The sequence below is a fragment of the Phaenicophaeus curvirostris genome, chromosome 4, assembly GCF_032191515.1.
Source record: "Phaenicophaeus curvirostris isolate KB17595 chromosome 4, BPBGC_Pcur_1.0, whole genome shotgun sequence".
Classification (NCBI taxonomy): domain Eukaryota; kingdom Metazoa; phylum Chordata; class Aves; order Cuculiformes; family Cuculidae; genus Phaenicophaeus; species Phaenicophaeus curvirostris.
Window position 1 is genome coordinate 24,516,959 of NC_091395.1, and position 27,326 is coordinate 24,544,284.

General features: G+C 37.3%; 1 protein-coding gene across 1 annotated transcript in view; it reads right to left on the reverse strand.

Annotated features, from left to right (window-relative positions):
* Positions 1 to 1,064: 1,064 nt before the first annotated feature.
* Positions 1,065 to 27,326, reverse strand: part of GSTCD (glutathione S-transferase C-terminal domain containing) — a 64,711-nt gene continuing 38,449 nt past the window's right edge. Inside the window, exons 5-11 of the mRNA XM_069855526.1 lie at positions 19,303 to 19,418; positions 19,037 to 19,081; positions 18,509 to 18,637; positions 14,589 to 14,722; positions 12,778 to 12,808; positions 8,630 to 8,699; positions 1,065 to 3,637 (exon numbers count right to left, since the gene is read on the reverse strand). Coding sequence (XP_069711627.1) covers positions 3,501 to 3,637; positions 8,630 to 8,699; positions 12,778 to 12,808; positions 14,589 to 14,722; positions 18,509 to 18,637; positions 19,037 to 19,081; positions 19,303 to 19,418 — 662 coding nt within the window. The 3' untranslated portion in view covers positions 1,065 to 3,500. The remainder of the gene's footprint in view (positions 3,638 to 8,629; positions 8,700 to 12,777; positions 12,809 to 14,588; positions 14,723 to 18,508; positions 18,638 to 19,036; positions 19,082 to 19,302; positions 19,419 to 27,326) is intronic.

Here is a 27,326-nt window from a genome sequence, read left to right on the forward strand (position 1 = left end):
AAACATTTGTCCACATAAGGCTCCTTACGCCCTTCTGTTTTCAAGAAATACTGGGTTTGCCTGTTAAAAAAGACATTTTCATCTTTTATCCAGTGGCACATGTGGTCCCTATGGCACATCCCAAGTGCATTCCTTCTCCATTTTCTGGCAGATCCAAAACCTATTACAGACTGTAGAGACAGATATTGTCGAAATTTTGAAGCATGTAACGGCACAGATTTTGCTCTACTGAAAGCTATCTATTATTGTATAATAACAGACCATGCCAAACACTCAACATCACCCCAGTGTAGGAGAATATCATGTTTGAAACCACCTAAGAAACCTGAAAGTGCACAAGTCCAAGAGACCTGATGAGATGCATCTGTGGGTCCTGAGGGAACTGTCAGACGAAGTCACTAAAGCCGCTGTCCATTATATTTGAGAAGTCATGGCAGCCCAGTGAAGTTCCCACTGACTGGAAAAGGCAAAACATAACCCCCATTTTTAAAAAGGGAAAAAGGGGAGACTGGAGCAACTACAGGCCAGTCAGTCTCACCTCTTGCACCCAGCAGGATCACACAGTAGATCCTCACAGGAACTCTGCTAAGGCACTTCAAAGACAAGGAGGTGATTGGTGATAGCAACATGGCTTCACTAAGGGCAAATCATGCCTGACAAATTTGGTGCTCTTCTTACAGCAGGTTTACAGTGTTATTGGCTAAGGGAAGAGCAACTGACATTATCTACCTGGACTTGTGCAAAGCATTCAACACTGTCCCGCACAACACCCTTGTCTCTAAATTGTGAGGAGATATGGATTTGACAGATGGATCACTCAGTGGATAAGGAATTGGATGGTTGCGCTCATAAGAGTTGTGGTCAACAGCTTGATGTCCAAGTGAAGACCAGTGACAAGCAGTGTTCCTCAGGGGCTGGTATCGGGACCAGTGTTGTTTAAGATCTTTGTTGGAGTCATGGATAGTGGGATTGAGGGCACCCTCAGCAAATCTGCTGATGACACCAAGCTGTGTGGTCCAGCCAGCACACTGGGGATGCCATGCATAGGGACCTTCACAGGCTGAAGAGGTGGGCCTGTGCAAACCTCATGAGTTCAAAAAGGCCAAATGCAAGATCCTGCACATGGGTTGAGGCAACTACAAACACAATTACAAGCTGGGCACAGAATGGATTGGAAGCAGCCCTGAAGAGAAAAACTTAGGGGTGCTTGTGGATGTGAAACTCAACATGACCTGGCAAGGTGCACTTGCAGCCCAGAAAGCCAACCGTACCCTGGGCTGCATCAAAAGATTTTCAGGAAATGAGAGACAGACTTGCGTGTTGGAAACTAAAATTGACACAGCTTTAATGAAACAATAATGATAAAAAGGGAAAACAGCAATATTAATAAGAAAATAGTAAAATATATACAAATCTACAAAACCAATTCCAACTCCCCAGATGAAGATACATCACCATTGACACTGCAGTGCAGGCACAGGGAAAGGCCTAGGCTGGACTCAGCAGCAGATGGGAGCTGGACTCAGGAACTGGATTCATGAACATGTGGATGGGTTTGGGGGCAGACAAAATCCTCCCTGAATGTCAACCATCAAAGAAGAGGGATGACCCTCATGATCCCTAAGATTTTATAGTAAGAATGATGTGTTGGCATGGAATACTTTGTTGGATCACCTCTCCTGTCCACTCTTCCCAGCAGGTGTGACACCCTGTACACCAGCTCTGGGATGGCCTTTCTTTACATAGGAATAGCTGTGAGCAGTGGCCTCTGCACATCAATGGCCTGTTAGCTTGGTGAAACTATTTGGCTTATCACTTCTAGAGGCAGCGACTGTCTGAAAAACTGTACCTTCAGGAGCTGAAGTTTTGAAAGAAGCTTAGCTGAAAACTCAGAGAATATGATCTGCTTTAGAACAAACCAGAATTCTCCCTTCAGCATAAAAAGATAGAGAAGTGACATTTTCTCACTCCAGGCATAGTATCTAGAGTTCTAAATAAAGAAATTCAACATGGATAATATTCAGACTTAGCACTGCAACTGAGTTCTCTTTGGGCAAGTACGAGAGAAAACCCTGGAAGCAATTGGTATTGCCATATATTTAATATTTGCTCTGTATTCTCCCAACCTCTAGAAAAAGTTGCAGAAAAAGTACTACATCATTACTGACTGAATCTAACATCATGAAATCATACCTACTTGCTTACCTTTGTGCTTCCAAATAAGCCTGCAGTTCCCTTCAGACTTCATACTAAAAAAACCCAAGTGTTTGGATCTTCTAGAGATACAAGTTTCATGAAGAATAAAATATTTCAGCATTTTTTTTTTCCTGCAATACCTAATGTTGTTTGTAATTCCGTTTGCCACATGCACTGAAGGTATGTTCACATCAACCAAACTTCAGATATATTTAAATTAATCTGTGGCTGAAATCATAAACATATCAAAACCATACACATACCAAAACCATAAACATGCAGGAAAAAATAATCTCACTAGAAGCGATATTCCATTGTGTTAGTCAACAGATGATTTTAAATTAGGGTAGAAAAAAGCCTAAAGAGCACAGAGGAACATTTCTTTTCATTTTATAGTTAACAGGTCTGCGGTTGATCTTTTCAAGTAGTTCCACAACCACAACTTTGTTCAAATTTTAAACTGAATATAAAATGAATGAATATCATGTGTATAGACCCATGAATTGTCCATAAAAATTTCTTCTGACGACAAGTTTCTTAAGAATGGGAAGCAATTCACTTTAATTAGCAGAGGTAGAAGTGCTAATACCACCACTAGCTCCTGTTATGTGTTCAATGGATAAATAAGAGTTTGCTTTCTTTAACTAAACACACTTTCAAATGCTTGGTTACAGAATTCTTGTGTAGTATTTATAATTTTTAAGTCTTTTTAAAAAGATTGGTAAGTTAGAATACATTTTTCTATAAGCAGAATGATGCCCAAAGTATTATTATGAACTTCTATTAAAAAAATCTTCCTACAGTAGTACAGAATTCTTTAGCCAAACCAAGCCACTACCTAGCCTTCTTCACTAACACCATAAATATGGTATTTTCTGGTCCTCTAGTGACCTGCACTATAGGCTGGTAATTGCTCCGCTTATGAGCACAAATGCAGTTTTGAAGATGTATGCAATCTTGAAGCAGCCAAGACTGCTCTACTAAAAAGGAAATATCCTTCCCTTTAGCAAGACCAGTTTTGTTCTAAACCTTTGCAGATGGATATGATTTCATCCACGCTCAGTTGTTAGATCCAGAAACTTCTTAGTAAGAGAATCAAAAGTTGCTTAATGACACATAACAAGTATGATTTGTGATGCTCTGCATGCAGTTCATTTTTGAAGATTTTTTGTGCTGCTTCCTTTTCCCAATGGAATGGGTTCAAGATGCATGATGTCTGGTTCCCAGCTATGTTTGTACCTGCTGGATGTCATTATGTGCCGAAGATTTATGTTCAACTTCAAATCAAATGCGAGTTTCACACTTCAAGTAGGGATGCCCACAAACATATTGTTCTTTGGAGAACAACTCTCTGGCTCCATAGATGTAACTTGGACAGAGTAGTTGCATTCTTCTGCAGCCCATGCCCGATCCAGATCCACAAGCCCCATGCACTGTTTCCCTAAAGCAAGAGCAAAGGAGAGCATGGAAACTCTAAAAATGCAGACGTATCAGAAACATGCTCTTCGATATTCAACGTTAGGAAAACACATCAGTAAGTCATCTGAAAAATAAGTTCCAAATCTACTTAAAAAGCTATCTTAATCTGTTTTATTTCAAACAGGCAGTCATTAATAGCACTATATCACATATGTGACTTCTAACCTTTATCTAGCAAAGAGCTTGAGAAGGTTTATTAATTCTTCATATACGAAGAATCAGAACAGTCACAACTATTTTTAAGTATTCCCAAAACTTACAGAATAATCCATGTGTTCATTTAAAAGCCACAGGAAGAAAAATAATGTCTAGCTTAACCCATAGCTCTCTGAAGTGCCAAATTAATACTCCCTTTATAACTGTAACTGTTTTCCTCCTGTACTTCCATCTAAAATCTGAAATTTTCTGGTTATTTAATACCAATTAAAGACTAAAATACCAAACAGTGATGCAATATAATTGATTTGAGACATATAAATGAAACTCCTTATAAACAAAACCACTACATTACTAACAAAAACTAATTACATCTACCTGCAGAAAAAATAAGGATAAATTCAAGGTTTTTTTCTGCTTAGATGTTTGTATTAAGATAGAGCCATGCCAAGATGATGGGGCCATTTGTCTTTACATGTTTACTCATTATTATTTATTATTATGTTCTGAAATACAGAATTGATTTGCCAGATTGTATTTTCAGCAGTTTGAAACTCTCTTGCAAGAAATATTTAGCACTTTCCTGAAATTTTTTGTCTCCAATGGTTATACAGTTTTAAGTCACGAACAAGGCAAAATCCTGCTTCAGGCTCACAGCTGACGAACCTATGTCTTCTCTTGTTCCTAATGGAATTGTAGAGCTAAATATATTTGGGGTCTGACACCAAGCTGTGCAGCAATGTCAATCTGCTTGAGGGAAGGAACTCTGCAGAGGGATCTGAACAGGTTGAATTGATGGGTTGGGGCCAACTGAACCGGACTCAACAAGACCAAGCGCCAGGTCCTGCCCTTGGGTCACAATAACCCTGTGCAGTGCTACAGGCTTGGGGAAAAATGCCTGGAAAACTGCCTGGCAGAAAAGGACTTGGGGGTGTTGGTCGACAGCTGGTTGAATATGGGTAAGCAGTGTGCCCAGGTGGCCAAGAAGGCCAATAGCATCCTGGTTGTATCAGAAATAGTGTGGCCAGCAGGGCTAGGGAAGTGATCATCCCTCTGTACTCAACGCTGGTGAGGCTGCACCTCAAATACTGTGCTCAGTTTTGGGCCTCTCAGTACAAGAAAGACATTGAGGTGCTGAAGCATGTCCAGAGAAGAGTGACAAAGCTGGTGAAGGGTCTGGAGAACAAGGCTAATGAGAGGCGGCTGAGGAAACTGGCACTGCTTCGTCTGGAGCAAGGAAGCTGAGGGAAGACCTTATCACTCTACAGCTTCCTGAAAGGAGGTTGCAGCAAGGTGGATGTCAGTTTCTTCTCCAGAGTAACAAACAATAGGATGAGAGGAAATGGCCTCAAGTTACATCAGGGAAGATTTAGACTGGATGTTATGAAAAATGTCTTCACCAAAAGGGTTGTCAAGGATTGGAACAGGCTGTCCACGGAGGTGGACTTGGCAGTGTTAGGTTTACAGTTGGATTCAATGATCTTAAAGGTCTTTTTGAACCTAAACAATTCTATGATTTTATGAAGGGAAGAAACAGGATCATTCATTCTGTTTACCACTAGAATGCAAGTCTGGCATACCAAACAATCCTCTGAGACTGCCTACCTATCTCCCCTGCACATACAGAGCTCGAGTGCTTGTATCGTTACATGCCCTGGTATGCATCTGTTAGGAGCCTGCAGAAGTTCTGGGTAGGTGGTACTAACATGCCCCTCAGTATCCCTGTATTTCAGAACAGCTAATGCACATCACATTTTAATATAATAATCAGGCCAATATATTCTGGTTTTCCACAATGAGTCGATGAACAGAAGTATTTTCTCCTTTTCAGCTGAATTCTTTACTTAGAAACGAAACACTAACTTCACCCCCATTATGACATTGTTCTGTTGGCAGCTTGGAATATGAGAGAGGTAGTAATTGAGCAGGAGACAATATAGATACAAATATAAAGTTAGGCCTGACAAAGAACTTTCCAACACAGTCCTGCATGGATTTATATGTTGCAGGGAGGAATTACCAGTTCATATAACCAACCAGGCTAGATCTCCGTAAATGACTTCTTGAGGCACTACTCTCCTACACTTATGGTTTTGTGGAAAACCACCTTCTGTGGGTGGCTGAACAAAGTGGCTTGTATACCCTCCTGCCACTGACAGCAGTATTGTTATTATTCAAAGTGTACAGTTAATTGAGCTGAGATTGTCACAATTAGGGCCTGGTTCCCCAAGTGATCTTGGTGACACTATGAAATACATGGAGCAGTTCTGTGATCAGACAGAATACATCAGGTACACTCTAGTAATCTTCACAAAATCACGCTTGCACTCGGGTCCCACAGCTCTATATAGCAGATAAAACACACCTCCAGTGAAAATGGGAAACAGAAGTCTGTTCATTTAAGAGGGAACAGTGTGTAGCAGAACTGGGTACAACTGCATATTTTACATTCACAGATACTACAGAAAATGGTGATAACTCCTTTGCCAAATGTCTTGTTTCAGTTGGTCATGACAGTCACAGACAGAATGCTGTACTTTAGTGCTGTAGGGCCTTACAGGTAATGAAATAAAATTATTTGTCACTTCACCGAAGCTGCATAAATTCAGTGTTAATTGCTAAAATACAGCTTACAACACAACCTTAAACATTTAAAAAAATAGCAGAATGAGTCTTTTTGCCGCTATTTACAATAAAAAAAGAAAGGCTCCACCTGTTCAGGAATATTCTTGTTAAATGATATCTATACCTGATCATGCATTGCACAAAATTTAAATTAAAAATACCCCAATGTGGCTGTAACACTGATCTGATTCAATCTTCAATTATTTTCAAACAAAACTTAAAAGTACGGCAACAAGATTCCTGTAAAACCAGTCTCAAAGGTGAAACAGAACACTGAAATGGGAATGATTTTTACTGAAAGTTTAGTGTTACATGAAACTTAAAGTAAAAAAAACAAAACCAAACATTCTTTAAACCAGAAAAAGCAATGATGTAGGGGAAGGGAGAGAAATAAGATTTATGCTTGTTTTTTTATCAGGGCGAAATACATAAAAATTAAATTTGTGAAAAAAAATGCAGTTTCTGAGAGAGAGTACAGGTAAAAGTTAATATCCTTTCAAAGAACTTTTTTGAGTTCTTTTCCAATTTTCAGTCCACCTGGCAAGAAGCAGGAAACACTGTGGGGTGCTACACTGGTAATGGAACTCTGCTCTTTCTTACAAAAAAAAAATTCAAATACTGTGGTGGTAGGAAAATAGCTGAAAAATTTATAGAATAATTATTTCATAATCTGTATTATAATTATTACCATTATATTTTTGTGCAGCAAGTATAGGAAATACTTTGAACTCTTCAAAGCAAACTTTTACAAAACATTATTATTATTTCCTAATACTGCTTTAATATACTTTCCCATTTTTTCCTGCAAGTCAAGAATGGACAGTTACATCCTGCGAGTTCCTAGCCTCTTCTGTCTTTTTTGACATGGAAGCTACTTTATAGCTTCTATCAGAACATTAATACCAGACAGGAGCATGTTACACCCTTTTCTAGGTCAAAGAATACTAGAATATGCCAGATTATGAAGAAACAGCTTTGCTTATTCCAAATTTTTTAAGTATTCCAAATTTTTGATGTATTTTTCTGTCCATCTGAGTAATGAAATTACTACTATCTTATTGATAGCTTCTTGCAATTATTTTCCTTAGAAATCATTGACACCTGACCAAGGAACTAAAATCTCAGGGATCAACTTATTTTGGCTGTTAATTGCACGAAAATGACACAACAGAAGGCAGCTGCTCTTACTCAGAACGGCAATAAAGTACAAACGTGAAACAGAACTGATTATGGAAAGATAAAAATAAGAGTCATGCATAGCTGTAGCTGTCACATAAGTTTCCCCACAACAGGAAGGCTGAAACCCTAGGTAGGTGATAAGCTTAACACCTTCTGGTATTTTTTCTAAAAATATTACAATGATCTCAATAAAGAGGTGGGCAAATAGGTTTGCACGCTCTTAAGCTTGCCTGTACCAAAGCCAGCCCAACCTTTGCAATTAAGCCTTATTTTTTCCAGCTGGCATTAGATTACAAGCAACACAAATAATGCACACTGAAAATCACTACTGCAAATAACCTGTGCTTTTAATGTTATATAAACTAGCAATAGCAAGACTTTATTAAACTTTACAAAGGCCTCATTCTTTTCAGAGAATGATGGAAGGGAAAAAAAAAGGTGAAGCAACAAAAATCAGTAAAATCATAGAATCATAGAATAGTTTGGGATGGGAGGGACCTTAAAGATCATCCAGTTCCAACTCCCTGCCATGGGCAGGGTCACCTCCCACTAGATCAGGCTGCTCAAAGCCCCAGCCAAACTGGCCTTGGACACCTCCAGGGATGAAGCATCCACAGCTTCCCTGGGCAACCTGTTCCTGTGCCTCACTACTCTCAAGGTGAAGAAATTCTTCATTATGTCTAGTCTAAATCTGCCCCTCTCCAGTTTATACCCATTGCCCCTAGTCCTATCACTACAAGCCTTTATGAACAGTCCCTCAAACTCAAAACAAAAGCAAACTCTGTTTCAAACTCTCTCATATTGATAATTCTGAAAGAAGTGTGTTTCTATATCATAGTTCTGAATACCAAGAATAAAAATGTGAAGAAACTAAAATTTTTCAAGTGCTATGTGAAGACAACAATTTAATGCCCTGTTCATAAATGTACTATTTCCTTTATATAGCAAGGTAAATACATTATTAATTTTACACAACAGCTGCAGAAATTCATACCTATTAGCCTGCGTTCAGGTGGAAGCTGAACAGCTGTCTGATCTGCAAATCTGCAAAGGATCATGTGCTCCTAGGAAAAAAAGTAAAGAAATTCAGTCCAGTAGCATTTCCCTTTTCCAAATAAAGCTAGAAAAATCTATTAAAATGGCTAAAAGTACCAAACCCACTATCATGTAGAAGACTATGTTTTGAGAAAAATTATCTGCATGCAAATACCAGTTTTAATACTGCTTAAGTATGTGTGTAAATCAAATGTTTGTAACCACAACCACATTTCTATTCATGAATATTTATTTCTTGCTAAATTTCTCTACTTCTATGTAGTAGTTGAATTGGATGTAAAGCCTGCAGTATGTCTTTGAAGAATGCAATCTTGTAGACTAATTTTGCCTTCAATTACTGATGAGCAACACAGCGATCTTTTAGCATAGTCACCACGGGGCAGCATCTCTGCATCAACAAACAAAGACAAAGTTCTTAAATAGGTGATTTGACCTACTGCATATTTCTCTCAAGCCATGATTTTGAATCTCAGAAGAATTGTCTTGTGGGTCAAACTTCTTCTGCTCTGCCAAATCCATTCAGGATCAACCTTGAAGGCCAAAAATACCTGGCCATGAACAGGAAAGTTTCCTATGTCAAAATGAGCACAATTGACTTTCAAACTATCCCTGTTCCACTGTTTCTGCAGAGGCTTCTGCAACAGCTGCTGTTGATTTCTTGTCACCCAGGGGTATGGTGCAGTGGAGGGTGAGCCTCACCATCTAACTCTGTACCTGAATCACTACACAAGCAGGCAGAACCCCACCTGCATCTTCTTTTGAAAACACATCACCTATACTAGCATAAAGGTTTCTCAAAGACCAGCAAAGCCACAGAAGGGAAGTTAGCCAGATGGTGAAAGAAAAAGCCCCGAAGGTGCAACAACTTAATGAATGCTCTGATGACAACTGTGCTTTTTGGGACAGCTATAATATTAAGTACGGGACGGAGTAAATCAGAACCATTTCAGAACTGTACAACATTCCCAAGTGTCCTATAATGTCATGGGGAGAAAACAGAAACGGACAACAAAGAACACTCTTTTAAGCAAAATTTCCAGAGCTAAAGTTCTGGAAAAAAAGGATGTCTTGCATCAAAAAAACTCACTTTAAAAAAAGAAATTATTATTCTTGTCTGTGATAAAATGGTAATTTTAAAGGATTTGGTTCCTATGACACAGAGAGAACATTTTCATGTCCAGGAACCTCAGTTTCCTTCAGTATCCTGAAGTAAGGATACTTACTCAGGCTTTTTGTTAGCAGGAAATAAACATTCAAAAGTCTTCATTTCACAAAAAAAATTGAATGAAATCTGATCTTTGTATTTAATCAAGATGGTAACTCCCTCCAACAGTACACTTCATCTAATTCACAGATTTAATAGGTGCCTGACCACAAAAAAGTTTGCCCACGTAAAATAAAATATTATTGCTACTTGATTCTCAGCTATTGCTCATTTGAATACATCTACAGTATCTTGAGGCAGCAGTATTTGCTTCCTAACACAACTGATTCACATGAAGGTTTTCAGCTCACAGATCCATAAGAAACATGCAAGCCAAATGATAAGATTTTATAATTTAGGATTTAAATCCATTATGTCCAGCTCAAATATGGCTATTTTTGTAGTACATAACAGCTGAAAATGTGAAAGCCAGATGTGACCACTGGAGAACAGAGAAGAAGCAGAGGCACAGGCAATGTGGCTGCCATTAGGGAAGAAGAAAGAGTGACAGGTAGCTTGGGAGAAAAAGAGGTTTTCAGAGGAAAGGGAGGAGAGCCACACTAGCGCAAAACCCCTCACCAGCCTTCAGGCACTCAACACAACCTGGCTCTTTTCTCAGCACATCCGACCAGAACAGACCTAAGGTAAGCCTCGCCACTTAACTTGAAAATCTGGACTGACTCTAATGCCTTGGCTTTCCACAGAGATGATCCAAAGTTAACCTAGAGCCTAAGTTGTGGCTACATCATTCTCCCATGACACAATCACTAAATTGTCACATGTCCTGTTGGTAGAAATAAAAAGAGAAACACTTCTAAAAAGACAAAGAGAGCAATTATAAACTGCCCAAACTTTGTGTGTGCATGAGCAGTCACCTTGCTAACTAGAACATCCACACCTTCAATTCCTATTAAGTTTTCAAAACTGTATGTGTAAAATTATCCAGTTTTACTTTTCAATTCTCTTATAGGAAGATGTCTTGACAAACAGAGTCTCAAAATGTATCATGGTAGAAATCTACAGCTATCATAACCTCATTCTTTGCAGCTATAAACTAATGAATTACAGCATAATGTTCTCATCAAAAAGTTTAGGAATTGCCAGACTTCTGGATGTCTTTTTAGATCTCACTAAAATGAAAGATAAGAGAAATGAATTTAAAATGGGGGCTCAAGGGGGGTGATGAAGACAACATCTGGCTAACACATGGCAGCTTAGGCTAGTAGCCAATAACCTGCAACAATTTATTCATATGAAATATAAAAATGCATCTAGCTAGCTGTGTAACAAAAGTTATTTATAACTAGGATTATCTGAGGCACCATCCAGCCTAGACTGTTTGTATAGACTCTTACATTATTAACAGCAGCAATATTTTTTAGCGTTGTCCAGCCCCCTGTGCCCTTCTTCAATACAAATAATAAAATCATGGAATTTTTACCCTGTGATTTAAACCTCCGTGGATTAGCAGATTAAGGAAAAAAAAAAATCACTTATCTGTAATGAGATTATACACACTATTGTAATCTAGACAGCCTTGACTTTATAATTGTCACCATGTCCGCCTGTACTGTTAACAGGTCTACTTTTAATAATATGTTTGTAAATAAACCAAGTTCTTCATGATTACATTAGAAACATATAAATGCATTGAAAAGAATATTAATCAAGGGGAAAAACAATGTCAAATCCAAATTCAGTGTACCACTTTTACCATCTCCATCTATGGACATGTATTTCCCTGTAAATTAGTAAAGTGTTCATGAACCAGACTATCATGAAGATTAGATTAATGTATTAGCAGATAATTGAACTTCCCTATATAAAATATCTGGAAATTGTCTGAATTTTTAAATGTCTTCATGTGTAAGGTTTAAAAAGGATAATCTCAATTTCCCTGCTACATATAGCATCTTTGCGATGCTCACTGTCCCCAAAATATTTAGATATTAGAAATACCTTCTCTCTTTCATATTTCTGTTACAAGGGATTATTCTGCATCTCCAAAATTCATTTTTTATATTGTAAACACAAAGAACCTTGTCTAGGATTTGACACATACACTTAGCTAGTTTCTATATAACCTTGCTTCTCTCAAATGGAAACATTTTCTTTCCATGTCACATTAAGTGCACCTAACCTTCAAGCTCCTGGTTGCTCAGCACTAACTATAATACTTTAAATCCACTAGACAGAGCGTAACACATCAGTACCAGTTGTCTGCTCTTCACTTCTCTGCTATTGTCATTTTTAACTCCCCCGTTACCTGTTATCTTCATTCTGTCAGATCTGCATGCGTGACTCTTTCTCCCACTTCTCTCTCAGATTATCTCCACAAAGACACTGGCTCTCCAGAGTCATAACACATTTGTATTTCTGAAATCATTTTGAATAATGTTTTTACAACAATACAGTATAAAATCCTTGCTGACGAGTATAAGCTCTTCTTGCTCACTATGTCTAATCTTCTAAACATAGAGGGGGGAATCTAATGTTTATCAGAAAATAATATCTATAAAGCAGTAATTTTACCTAAAAAAAGATCAGATATTTCCACAGTATAAATAGTAGTATTTAAGACCTAAATAAACTGGTATTCTATAACTGTTAACTAATATATGCTAAAGTATCTTAGGAATGGCTCACTTATACATCATGATAAAGTTCTTTTGTGGAGAAACCATTTCACTTTATTGGAGAAAAAAAGCCTTAAAAATGGATGGTGGAGAGAAAGTAACACAATGACATCTCCGCTGCTAATGAACATTTCACATGCTTCCTCTTGCAATTAAAACATAACCACTTATATTTCATTTGATAATCAGATCCAGTGAAAGACAGGAAATGGCACATAATCTTACCCCTCTCATCCCTTTACGTACCTTGTAGGACAAAATTTCTTTGAACTGGTGACTGAAAAAAAAAATAGACTGATTCAATTAACAGCAAAAAAGGCAGGTGGAAAATACAAGCAATCATTACGTACCTGAACACATTTTAAACAAAACAGCAATATCTGTATCCTACAGAAAGGTATTAAAGAAACTCAGAAACCATTGCAGTTCCAGTTCACTAGAAAAGGAAAAGTATACTTAGTGTCTTTTTCTTTTTATCTATTGTATTATTCATAAAAATCTCTCTTTAAATCATTATAAATGCTTACACAGATTTACTGGGATTTCCACATTGTCACATAAATAGTTTGTATTAAATATACACAACATCAAGACATGTATATATTTTGTTTATATCATAAAAGTAAGGTGCGTCTACAATGGGTTATGGACAGGCTATCATGTTTTATGATCATATAAAATCAGGAAAAAAGAAAAGGCAAATCCTAAAATGTAGCTCAACCAATGGTTGATATGTTATGAATCAAATAATTTTCTAGAGTGTCTTACAATTCAAAATTTTAGTAAACCCAAACCCATAATTTACATCCTTGCAGCAGCTAGAGCAACAATTTTTTTTCTAACATTTGTGAGCATTTCCAGTTTTCATGATCTATAAACAAACTGGTCAAAAGTTAAATAGTAATCAGTCAATTTTGAAATAAGTCAACAAAGAAAAGCTACATGCCTGCTGACTTCGAAGGCTTAAAATTTTATTGCCTCTTCCCTAAAAATACTTATTTGTTTTACTGTGTCACAAGAGAAAACAAAAAGGGACACACATAAAGAGACAGAAGACTCAAATTGACTAAGAAAACACTGTTAAAACCAAAGTATATCAAACTGACAAATTCTGAGTATTTACTCTACACGTCCTTACGTGACAGCACACTTCGATATTACAGAACAATATGAAAAATATTTATCATGGATGCATGAGGGTTTTTTTAGATTTGTTGGTTCCTTTTAAGACAGAATGTTTCAGTTTCTCATTTTAGCATTTATACACCTAAGACAATGTTGTAACTTGTTGTAGAATTAAATCTGATTAATCTTGGGCATCCAAAATGCCATGGCCAGCTTTATGAAAAAAAAACCCCACAATCATCTTTACCCATCTATTTCTGCCTCAGAAAGCTGTTAGCCTTTTATCTTCTCCCACTTTATGCTTTTCTTTTACATTCTATTTATATCAAAGCCATTAAAATTCTTAAGCCTAAGATATGCAAGTCTCTCCAACACGGCAGATTTTAAGATGACAAAATATCTACACAGACCACTGAAAAGGTATTAAAAATATAAACTGAAATATGAGAGAGCGCATCTACTTAGGAATAAATCATAAGTTTCATAAGCGGCAAACTGTAGAATAAAGCAGACCCATTCCTTTAAGCTGATCGCTTACATCTTCCTCCACCATTAAAATGTCAATTCCCCTTCTTATAGTAATTTTCATGAGTTTTCTATTAACTTTATGATTTCAAGGTAAAAGGCCTGCATATTACATAGATTCCCACATGCTGTATCTACTGTGCTGATGATATAAAGTCTTCTGAACTATGAACAGAAATCCAGAAAAAAATAAGCAAGGAATTACCAATCTGTCTCCCTTTCAGGATTGGTTTGCAAAGAGAAACAGGGGGAAACAGTTACATTGTAACTGAGAACCAATCTAGCTTAGACACTTGTAACGATCTTCAATTGACTGAAGACCCTTCTACAATTCTATACTCTTCTAGTATTTTCTTCCATCACTTAAGGTGGTATTTTAAAGCTTATCATCTTAGGTTTTGTTTTACCTTCGTGGATATTTAAACTTCACTGTGTTTTGAATGAAGCCATAACAACACGGGGAGATGACAAAGGCTGCCCGTGCCTTGATGCAGTGTTCTATCACCATGTCTGTTGCTACTCCACACGCATGCAGAGCCACCTGGTGCATTAAAAACAAAGAACAAGGAAACAAGCAAATTCCTACAGCAACAGTCTGCATGCAATCCCATTCCAGTATTTCTTGGCTGACTGAGTTAAACGTATGAGGAAGTTTTTACAATGAAAGCTGTCATACCAAAGGCCTGGTCCTTAATTCCTCAGTTTTTCATTCCTCTCCTTCATATTATGGCTTACTACATTACCAAGGAAATCATCAACACGCAACAAAGATAACTCACCAAAAGCACTCAAAGGTAGGTGCACTGCATTGTGATATCAAATAAATTAAAAACAAAACTCCAGAAAAATATTAAGATAAAAAACACTGGGTGATTAGTCAAAAGTCTTTGCCGAGCAAAAAGGACTTAGAAATACAAAGAATGACTTCAAAACTGGATTTCAATTTAGCAGTAAGAGAAGTAACAGATATACCCAAAGTCACATTTCAGAAAGCTGGAGAGAGAATTTTTACAAGAGTATCCAGTGATAGGACAAGGAGTAACTGCTTTAAATTGAAAGAAAGTTGATTTAGATCAGAGACAAGGAAGAAATTCTTCACTGTGAGGGTAGTGAGGCACTAGAACTGGTTGTCCAGAGAAGTTTTGAATGACTCATCCCTGAAGGTGTTCAAGACTAGGCTGGATGGGGCTGTTAGCAACCTGACCCAGTGGAAGGCGTCCCTACCCATGACAAGGGGACTAGAACTAGACAATATATTTAAGGTCCCTTCTAAGCCATTCTACAATTCTATGATTTGATTGTAAGGTATTGAGTAAAAACCTTAGAAAACAAACATTTGGCAAAGGGGGAAGGATCAAATACAACTTGCCCTCCTTCTGCCTTTTTTCTCATCATTCTTTTCTTTCTTTTTCTTAGTGATGGGCCCTCAAACTGCAACTAGAATGCCATTCAATAGTATCAGCTACTTGCAAGCATTGATGTGTGTTTGGGCAATGCACAGTTTGTACTCAAGTTCTTCATGCTCTCTTACAGAAAGGCAAGTTATCACTGTACCCAATATACTGCAAGGAAAGGCAAGCAGCTCTCTCTTAGCAATACCTGTGATACCAAAAACGGCCAGGTGAAACACAGGCATTGCTTTCTCTGCCTTCTTCCACATACTCAGTAGCTCAGAGAGTAGGCCTGGTGCATACACATTGCTCTATGTTTTCATAAGCTAAGGACATTTTTGAGGCACATTTTTAATTTTATGCAATGGTATGGATTCATAAAACCGCATTGTTTTATTTGCTTTTTCTTCACTGTAAATGTAGGAAAAAAGGCTTAAAACTGCAAAGCTTAGATTTCAGGGTTCAAGGTTGTTTTCCAAGGTATAGCAACTGGAAGATAAAAACTTTGCTGTCAGATATAGATAAAAAAAAAGACTTTTTTGTTTGCAGACCAGTTGATGTAAGCTCAGCTGAGCAGACCATTAATCATCAACTGAACTGTAACAGCATACAAAGTGCAACAAATATTCTTGTCTCAAGCAAAATATTAAAAATTACTAACAAAATAATTTTACAATGGAAGTTTACTGCTCATATGAATTTAACAACAAAACATCAGAAATAGATTCTTATTATCATAGCTATTAGATCATAATGGAATATACTTAGTTCCCCAACTATCCAAGCAGAAAATGAAGACCTCCACTTTGCTTGCATGTTTATAAGAGAGACCTTAAAGCTTAAAGTAGCAGGGATAAAACCAGTAGCTTTGTTGAGCCTGTATGAACTTTTATAGCACCTGATTTCTTCTTTGAGTTTCTCAGAATCAATTTAGTTAAGTGAAAAATCACAAACAAAATTCAAGAAAAGCTTTCTCAGGGTATTGTATATATTAAACTCGCTATGGGAAACAAAACGTCCCCCAGCCAAACACTAAACTTTTCAACCTCTTCTCAAAGATTAGCTGAGACACTATAAATACTATACAGCTATTATAAACAACTAAGATCTCCAAAACTCCTCTGGCTGTTGGCATCTAAATGAACACCGCATGCAAATACTTGGAAGCTTTAAATTTTAGATGGAACTCCTTCATTGTGGTTGGTGGTTGCACTACACCATGCAATATTACAACATACCAGTAAGTCTGGCACTTAAACTGGTTGTTTCATGACCTTGACTTTCATTACCACAACAATTCATACAGATGGAAATTTTATGTGGAGCAAAAGGGAAGCAGTCGACACTATTTTTAACCTGCTTTTGAACTCCTGGCGGATAACAGATAAGAAAACAGCTAAGTAATGCAGATTTGATGTTAAGGTACCTAAAATGCAAATAAACATGTTTTAAACTAATAGCAAAAGCAGAAAGATGAAGATTCTGTCACGTTCATTTTTCTATAATTCTTTAAATTTCAAGTGCTATAAACAGTGAATTTCTTGTCATCATGTTCATCCCCACATTTACAGTGTTTTACTGAAACTGGTGGGGTCATGCAATGAGTTCTTGGGTTTACAAGCCTCAAAAGATGGTTTTAGAAATGACGTCTTGCCAATCTTTGTACATATCTATGTGCTATGGTACTATATTGTCATTTTTGTATCTGACCAATGTTTACGACATAATAATACAAAGGCAGCTAAACTTAACATTATTATTTTTGAAAGAAATCTCTTGTTTATCCACTGCAATTTATATGACAATGCAGCACAGAAAACTAAGCTAGAGAACTGGAAATTTACACTTGGAAGGACTGGGCTAAAATAATTTATCTCCTCTTTCTCCTGCACTGTATTTCTTTTCCTTTATTAAATAAACCAACTAAATAGTTAAACAGCACTCGTCGTGTACCATAAGCTTTCAGCATTAAACATTCTAAGCAATAACTTAATCATCCACCCAAGAGCTTGTTTTAAGAACAGTCAGATTCACACTGAAAGCTTGGGGCTTGCTGCCCAAGTTCATATTCTATTAACAGAATAAAAAACTGCAAGATAGCTATCTTTACAGAGTTACAAAAGACTGTTTATGCCTTATGAGGGCTGCAGAATCCTGGAGAGGGCATTCATCTCATTTACTTTCAGTGTCTAACACAGATGCTTGGAATCAGTATTTAAATCATCTGCTTTGCTCCTGCAAAACTCAAGATTCCTGCTTTGGTCTGCTCATATACAGTTAACTGGGTGTCAGAACATCCCCTGCTGACTACAGTATGAGTGCTTGGCACAAGTCCTATAAAACTGAGATATCACTCTGCCTTTATAAATTTAGATCGAGCATACTTTACTCAACAAATACAAGTTTATCATTAGTTAAACACACACTGTCATTATCGTTCCTTCTCAGTTCTGCATCATGGAGTCCTGAAGTGTTTGCTTTATCTTAAAATGCTTTTACTGTCACCTAACTACACTTTTGATCTCACTTTAGTGTAGTCAGGGTTAATGCGAGCAACAGTATTATTCTCTTCCCGTTTTCAAAACCTTATCCAGAGTATCCATTAAAGAATCCCTGATTTTAAAATAACACGATTAAACCAAGAATTTATGCCACTTTTTCTTCAACATAGTCGGGCAGCACTCACGTTTTTGTATTTGACTGGAGCAGATGCTCCTTTCTTCACTCATGTAATACATAAGGAGTGCCAATTTGCAACAAATAATAAATACAAAATGAACCTAATAGAGATTAATATAACAAGGGTGCTTCTCATAGTACCAAAAATACTTGTCCGTAAGGACACACAAAATTTTCTTTTCTCAGATATATTAGTTGTATTAAGCATAATAAACCAGACACTGAAGCTTTGAAGTGGAAAATTTATAATCACTTACCCCAATGTTAAAATTCCCCTTAAAGTAGTCCAAATTTGCTTGAATGAACCAGATATTGTTTAAACCAAGTTCATCACTTCTGTCTTTAGCACGGATCAGAGACAACTCCTTATTCTCTACAAGCACCACCTAGATTTCATACATAGCAGAAAGTAAGGCAAAATCATACTGAGAAGTCAAAGTACAACACTACCAACAAGCACAAAACTTAGCTTAGTTGAGAAAATCTCTAAATGGCAGAGTCTGAGATCTCCAAAATTATTAGCAGGAAACCCAGCAATGGAAGGCATTTAATACTTGCCAATAGCAACCAGCTTGCAAATATTTTATATTTTCCTACAACTTTAGTTTTGTCAGGAAAGCACTGCATACATTTAGGATTAGGTTAAAAATCTGCATATTTCAAATCTAAGTCCTGACCTGTGACAACCGTGTCTTCATATTTATTTTCCCTACATGCACATCTTTTTAAAATGGTTATCAGAGACCAAAAGTTCATACTATCGGTACTCTTCATTTAGAAATTACCTGACATGATGGCATCATGTGAGCAAGAACAATTCCAACATGGCCCTATGAAAACAAAAACAAACAACAAAATCAAATCTGAGTCGCTTTTCAGCGTCCCCTGTTGTTGACTCATTACTTGATACACATCCCCTAACCAGTGGCAGAACCTTTGAAAGCAGATGAAATTTCAGCATTTGTGCTTCCACTTCATGGCAGCACCCACCTAGAAGTGCAAAGATGAAATCTGAAAGAAACTGCATCATGTAAACAAAAATATACATTACCCCTCCGCTGCAAAAATCCACAATCACATCTCCAGGCTTAGCAAGCTTTGTCACCGCTGCTACCAAATTATTCAATTGCTGCTGCTTCCTCAGAGCTCGGTCTCTAGACATCTTTCCTGGGGATGACAGAGAAAATGCCTAAGTAGTGATGAGGAGTTCTCAGCATTGATAATTTTAAATGGGTAACAGCCAAGTATTGCAAATGAAACTTATCACTGAGACTGAAAAACTGGCTGGCGTGCTTGGGCATGCAAATCCACTTTTAGCTAAATTCACAAATATTTGGTTGAACTTTCTCTATGCCTCTAGCATACTCAAAAATTTGCTTTCTGTTGTTGCTGTTAATGTATCTTTAGGAACAGACTTGTATAGAAACTTAATATACAGTAATCAAATCAGTGTAAGCTCCAGCCTGATTATATTCCAAATCTGTGAATCATGCCCAGAAACAAAGCTCAAACCCAGTCACAGTAAGGTTGCCAAAATAAATCCCAGTTTACTAGATCTATACACGATCCTTAAGCATCTTGTTTTTAAAAGTTGTACTCCTTCTGCACTCAATTTTCACTTTTCATAATAAGCAGCCCTGTTTATTTAAATGTCTGTGTGCAAGGAGGTACTTCTGAGATGTGCAAGTGACTAGCACATCTGTAGCAAATTCTGGCTTTCCATCACATCTGCAATACAACCAGAAAAGGAGAAACTATTAATATTTTTCAGATGCGCTTGGTAAAGTCCAAAATACAATTGTCTCAGATATAATGAATTTGTTTAGTCAGCACTTAGGTATTTGTAAAGATGCATTTCGCATAAATGCTAACAAAGTGCTGACAGTCCTATGTCATAGAATCACAGAATCAATTAGGCTGGAAAATACCTTTAGGATCATTGAGTGTAACCATTAATCTAGCACTACCAAGTTCACCACTAAACCATAACCCTGAGCACCACCTCTACATGTCTTTTCAATACCTCGAGGGATGGTGACTCAAACCACCTCCTTGGGCAGTCTGCTCCAATGCTTAACAACCCTCTTGGTAAAGAAATTCTTCCTAACATCCAGTCTAAACCTGCCCTGGCACAACTTGAGGTCATTTCCTCTCATCTTATTGCTTGTTATTTGGGAGAAGAGACCAACACCAACCTTTCTACAACCTCAGCTGAGGTAGCTGTAGAGGGCGATAAAGTCTCTCCTCAACTTCCTTTTCTCCAGACTGAAACAGACCCAGTTCCCTCAGCCGTCCCAGATAATACTTGTGCTCCAGCTCCTTGACCTTCCCTGAACGTGCTCCAGAGAATCATTTCCCCGGGGAAGTGGTGGATTTCCCAACATTGGACACTTCTAAGATTCAGCGGGACAGGGTGGTGAGCTATCCTGTCTTTGCATCCTTGAGGCATCTTCCAATCTGGCATTGTATGATCTTTACAAATTTTCTCGCTTTACATTTGATGAAAGCAAGTAATAAAAGTACTTAAAGCTCATTCATGATTTAAAGTTGCACACTCCTTTGGTGGAAAGCATTCAGAATTCAAGGCTTTCTGAACTCAAGTAACTGCCACAATTAATTTAATGGGATTTGTTGTAAGGGCTTTTTTCCTTTGTAACTTTTGTATCACTCTCTTATATCTACTTTCAACGTCAATCTTCATAATTACCAGAGGTACTAAGTACACAATTTTGTTTCCAATTCCTTCCTCTCATAAGGGATTAGAACAAATGTTCTCAGCCATTTTTATGCACAATACTAAAGGACGGACCACACCTGTCATGCCATAAACAATACAAAAATCCATGCATGCAAACATTTACTTCCCTACACAACTTCTCTATTCTTATTCCCCAACATTAAGGTTCTCCTGAGAGGTCTTAGGATTTTGTCAGTACAACATCTGAAAAATGTCATCACGTTTTCATACTGTGCAAAATCAGCAAACAGAATCTAGAGTCACTAGAAATCAAAAAGTAAAATGAAAATACATTTCATCAGCAACAACAGATACACTGATTAGTACTCAGTCACAGAGCATTAGAAAAGTAAAAGAGGTACTTTAAAAACCACTAGCCCACAGCCTTTAAAAACTCCCTAAAAATTAACTCTTCATGGGTTACCAACAAAAAGGTTTTTATCCTCCCTTACTGTGCAAACAATAAGCAGCATACATTCCATTGAAAGACAGAGAAAACAAAGCTAGAATAAATAGGTCTCTTATCTGCTCTACCTCTGCATTTCAAGCTCAGTAGCTAGAATTATGTAAACACAGTGAGCCATGACACAGTATGTAGAGAATGTTAGTTAGCACAGCTGGGCACGCTAGTCCTTCATTAGGTTAATTTATTGCCTATTTGCTCTAAAACTTTTGCATCTAAAACCACTAAAGCTTATTTCACATTTCTCTAGCCTAGTGACAGTAAACAATACTAATTGTTGTCTTCAAGAACAATAAGAGAGAAGGTAGCTTGAAATTTTGCCCTGCAAGGTAAAATGTTGAAGAACGTGACCTTTTCCTACAACACACTGAAAAGCCTCCACATAAAGTGCTTTGCTCCCTTCCTAAGAACCCAGCTGACAGAATTTCCATACAGTCCCAGAAAGATTTAGTTTCATTTTTAATTAATATTCACAACAAATATATTTTATCTAGCTTCGTGAATCAAACATTACTGTTAATTCAGCCCTTGTCAAGCAGAGCTTTTAAGTCTCTGTTGGCACAAAGAAATACAACTTCCCAGCATGTAAAAAGCCCTTGTCAGTGTTGAAGTTCATATACTCTTTCACTCCTCAAATAATACTTGCATATTTCTCAAGTTAAACTTCAAAAGCCATGAAAGTTTCCTTAAATAAGCAAAACCCAAATATAACCTCTAAGACTTGAACCCTATCCAACTCTGAATTCATAACACAGTACAACAGAACACAAAGGTACCAAAACATATATAGCGCACAATACATGTGTTCTCCTACTTCACATGGCAGAATTGCCTACTTCAATTATTTTAGCACAAGTATCTTGTTATTCAAATGATAATGTGAATCTACTTGTCATGGAAATTTAGGTACAGAATATTTATTGATGTATTGATTTAATCTTAGTACAGCAAAAAGGCTCAGTAACTATAAAACAAAAGCCAAAAGAGACAGTTTTACTATTTTACACCAAGCTGAACACATCCTTCTGAAACCAATGCTTTTTTTCCTGTTTGGTCCTTATGATAATTCAGCATAGCCTCATTATTTCTTAATACTCAGCTCATATCTCCTTCACTTTGATGATGTTATCTCCTGCTACACTATTTTTGGTACTTGTTGGGGGATAAGAGGGTTCTTTGCTTTGCCTTTTTTTTTTTGTTGTGGCTTTGCATTATGGGTGTTTTTTTCTTTTCTTTTTAACTATACTGTTTGTCAGATTAATATAGCTGTGGTTCCCACGTAACTGCTAGAAAAAGCAGAATTCAAACAAGTGAAGGATGCCAGGTCAGCTGACATTTATTTACAAAGAAATAGCCTTACTAGGCAGAAATAATAATACCTTCTTATAAAGAAGTCTGCCAAACTTGCAATAAATAGAATTAGCAAGGACAATAACTGCTATAGTGCAGCAGTCACCTCACTTACTGGAACAGTATTCTTCAACTACAGCTGCTTTAATTCAATCTATGTGGGCCAGGGCTGAAAGACAAAGATCTGCCCTCCCCTTCTCCAGTTTAGGGCCACCTTCCAGCTGCCCCATTTCACTGCACTGACCTGTCTCCCTTCTCCTTCCTCCCAAGGAGGGAACTGTTAGCTTTCAGCCACATCTGTTTACTACTCTTACTGCATGACAACACCAGAGGAGAAGCAGAAGGAGAAAGCCACCCAGTCTCAGCATCGTAGAATCATAGAATAGGTTGGGTTGGAAGGGACCTTAAAGATCATTTAGTTCCAAACCCCCTGCCACGGGCAGGGACACCTCCCATTAGATCAGGCTGCTCAAGGCCCCATCCAACCTGGCCTTGAACACCTCCAGGGATGGGGCAGCCACAGCTTCCCTGGGCAACCCATGCCAGTACCTCACCACTCTCATTGTGAAGAAATTCCTCCTTATGTCTGGTCTAAATCATCTATAAGTGCGTCACAGCAAAGACACAGCTGAACTGCAGTCTGAAATACATACTAAATCAAAAGCCAAACTTGCCCAAAAGGCATGTGAGAGGCAAGTGTATCTCAGTCCTCCTCCCACTCTCACCCGCCTTTCATAACAAATGGAGGGAGGCAAATTTGACAGGGCAAGCAGGATGATTATCTTTTTTTGAGTAGTATTTGAATTCAATACAGCAAATAGCATCTTTGTATTTTTTACACCTGGGCATAACTCAAAGAGGAGGACCCAGAAAAGAAAGTGTGGCTGTTGAGATAGAAGTCTGAGCACACACTCTATCAGAGCTTGTGTATCTCCTAATTCATTTAAAGCTGTCCATTTAAAAGCAAAAAGTTACGTTTTTCAGAGTATGGATTCAGCTTTGCGAATAAAGCACACTCTTACTCCAGAGTAGCTGTAAAACAATTAACACCACACAACGTTCCCGGTAGAGAATTGTTTCAAACTTACAAAGACTGCTCGTAACAGTGCTGGTAGGTTTTCTTATGCATATGGCCATGACTGAAGCCCTCAAAATGTATATCGTTTCCTCTATTTAATCAGGAATAAATTCCTGTGCAAAATCAGACTAGAAGAGAAGCTTTGCTACTTGTACCACCAAGGGTCAACATTAACCATCCTTTTCCTTAACTCTGCCTATAACATTTAAAACATTAAAAAAAGTCCTAAGGGAGCTTGTAGGTGAATTGAAAAATGGCTTGTGGAACAATTCTCAATAGAAAATGTTAAGTAAAGCAGAATAAGTTCTATGGTGAGCAATCACCTGCTTCCTAACTTTCCTACGTATATTAGTCAAGACAAATAATCATTTTGCAGTTCTCAGAGAAATAGGACCCCATTGTCGTGCTTGTTTACAGAGACTAAAATATTTGTTCAATCAGATAAAGCATCTGAAAGCTCCGTGTTATAATTGACTCATTTGATCTTCCTTTACTTTTGCAAACTGCTATTCTGGTCTTCCTTACCACACACTGGATATGAAAATACAATGTATGAATATATATACACATATGCTTACTTAGGCACATATATACATGCATGTATATATACAAAAGCATTCTATGTTAAGCAAAACCAATGTAGCTATTCAATATTAGCTATTCAACATTAGCTAATACAATACAGACCCATTTACTCCTTTTCAGCTTGGACTTCCTGCATTGCCTTAACTTAATTTCCTCTTAGAACAGTTTTTCCACTGATTTAATTTCAAAAGGAACTGAATTTGGCCAAATATAAAAAAAAAAACCAAACAAAAAAATTGAGCTCTGATTGTATATTTCTTTACTCACACATCAGAATTTTAATGCGTTATTCCTATCATGAAATATCCTACTCTATCACAGACATAAGCAAAAGAGAGCAAGTGAGCAATAAAAACCAGCAAAACTCACTAAAGTACTGTGCTTTTATTACTGTTCATCACAACTCACTTCCTCCCAGTTTTTAAGCTCTCTCTCCATTCACTCTTGAAGAATAAAAATGTGAGCTAAGGATTCAGGGAAAACATTGTTTTACACATCAGGCTGCAATGGAGAAGACCTCATTTTCCTCTATTTCTTTTAATAAAACCTTATAAAATAACGTGTTTCAAAGCAGACAGGAAGATATCTTACTCCCCAAAGTGCGTTTTTATAAATAGAAGTAATCAGCAGCCACATTTATCCAAACAGTTCAGAGGAAGGAGGTTTTTTGGTTGGGCTTTTACTTTTGTTTCTTTTGTTTCAGTTTTAACTCTGAGTGGATGTTTATCAAAACACATCCCGGAACTATGAAGTTTGGAAACGCTCCTCATGCTTTTATTTGTTGGCAAAAGGACATGTAAATGCTTACTTAATGGGTACATATGCCAGTTCTACAGCTTCATATATGTCTAAAGGCAGCAATCCCTATGAAACTAAGCAAATTGCTATTAAGTTGTCTTGACATACCTTCCATTTACCTTTTCCAATCAGATCACTGGATATTTTCATTGTTACTTTGTGTCTTAGCTTTTCGTCACAACAATAATTAGATTTTCAGGAAACTAGTGTTGTTTTGGTTTACTGGTTTTTAACTGACCTCTGCCAAGGATGGGACTAACAAATGGGTTGACAAAAGCCAACATTTGTTGCCTGAAGCCTTGTTACAGCTAAGAACACACAGCTGCTCTACACTTTGCAGTTCTGAATGCATGAGTCTTCATTCTGTAAAGACCAGATTTGGATGCTCCTGTCAAGTCTAAAAGAACTAGCAGCATTCATGAAGTTACTAATGTGCACATATGTAAAATAATACTAATAGCATTTGTTCAGAGGGTAGAAGAGTGGGTAACAACAAACCAGAAAAACCAAACATTACAAATATAGCCTATAAACTATAAACTATCCTTCTGGAAAATATATAGCATGCACTTTCAGTCAACAGATTCAGGCAGAACAGAAAACCTCAGAGTACCTATTATTTTTTACTATACAGAGGCTCTAATGATCAAATAAGTTGATATTTTAGCTACATCAGGACATCAGGAAATCACCAGGATCATTTTTCCTGATCAACATCAGGAAAATTTTCTTCACCAAAAGGGTTCTCAGGCACTGGCAGAGGCTGCCCAGGGAGTTGGTTCAGTCACCATCCCTCTGTTTAAAAGATGGGTAGATGAGAGATATGGTTTAGTAGTGGACAGGTACGGTTGGACTCAATGATCTTAAAGGTCTTTTCCAATCAAGCAATTCTATGATTCGATGATACACTCAAGGGAGTAGTAGAACAGAATGCCACAATGCACAGTTTAAAATATAGAGATATTGAGCTATAACCAAAAGAACAGGAAAGGCAACTGAACTCCATAAGAACATATATATTTTTAAATAGGAGTCCTGCCTGAGCTTACTAACCAATCTGCTCTTTATTAAGGCAGGCTTTGCAAAATAGCTTTATCACTTCAGGCATAAAACCCCCTTTCACCTCACATACACTATCTTGGTGTAGCCTAAAAAGGTCAGACAGCTATGAAAACTGGCCTTTGACAATCTAAGCATGAATTTGGTCTGCTTCCTTTTCTGTATTAGAGAACTTTAAACAACAAAACCATAAGTCACCTTTAAAAGAATGAAGATCGACAAATGCCAGTGAAAAGAGATGAAACTTAATGCTGGGCTCTCCCTGAATGCAAGTATGTTCTACTTACAAAGTTCTTAGGTTTTTTTTTCAATTGCTCAACTTCAAACATCTTCTGAATATTCAACAAAAAAGCAACCCAGGCACAAACAGTTAATCTATTTTTTACACATCGAATCTAGTGCTTACATTATTTTAAAACTTTTTTTGTGATAGATTATGATGCCTCTATATGAAGTCAAATTAACGACTACATGTATTTGTAACAAGCATGCACTTGTTGGAGCCATGCTAGTTTAGGTTTCTCACATATAATATTGCCAAACAGCAACCTGCAGAAAAATCATAAATCATCACCTCTCCTAAAATGCTAGATTAGTTCCAAAATTCTGAGCTACTACACCTCCTTCTCATTTGGAAGCCTTTGAAATTCAGTTTTCAAGGTATTTTTCCAGAATCCCAAAGATTACGGAATTATTTTGTTTTAAAATGAAAGCAGGCAATACAATACAACCACGGGATTTCAAGGAAAATATCAAATACATGATGGAACTATGAGAAAAACATACACTGCATTCACACTTCTTTTGCTTCTTGTTCTCCCATTTATTCATACACTGCTTCTCCACTCCTCTCTTTTTTGTTTCATCTTTCTCCTTTACCTTCTTTTCTTTAGGGCCAAGATATCATAAAGAGAAGTGAATGTGTTCAGAACTCATGAACAGCTGCAAGACCTCATAACTCATCCTACTGGACTATATAGAATCATGACCACCTGAGGACCCTTC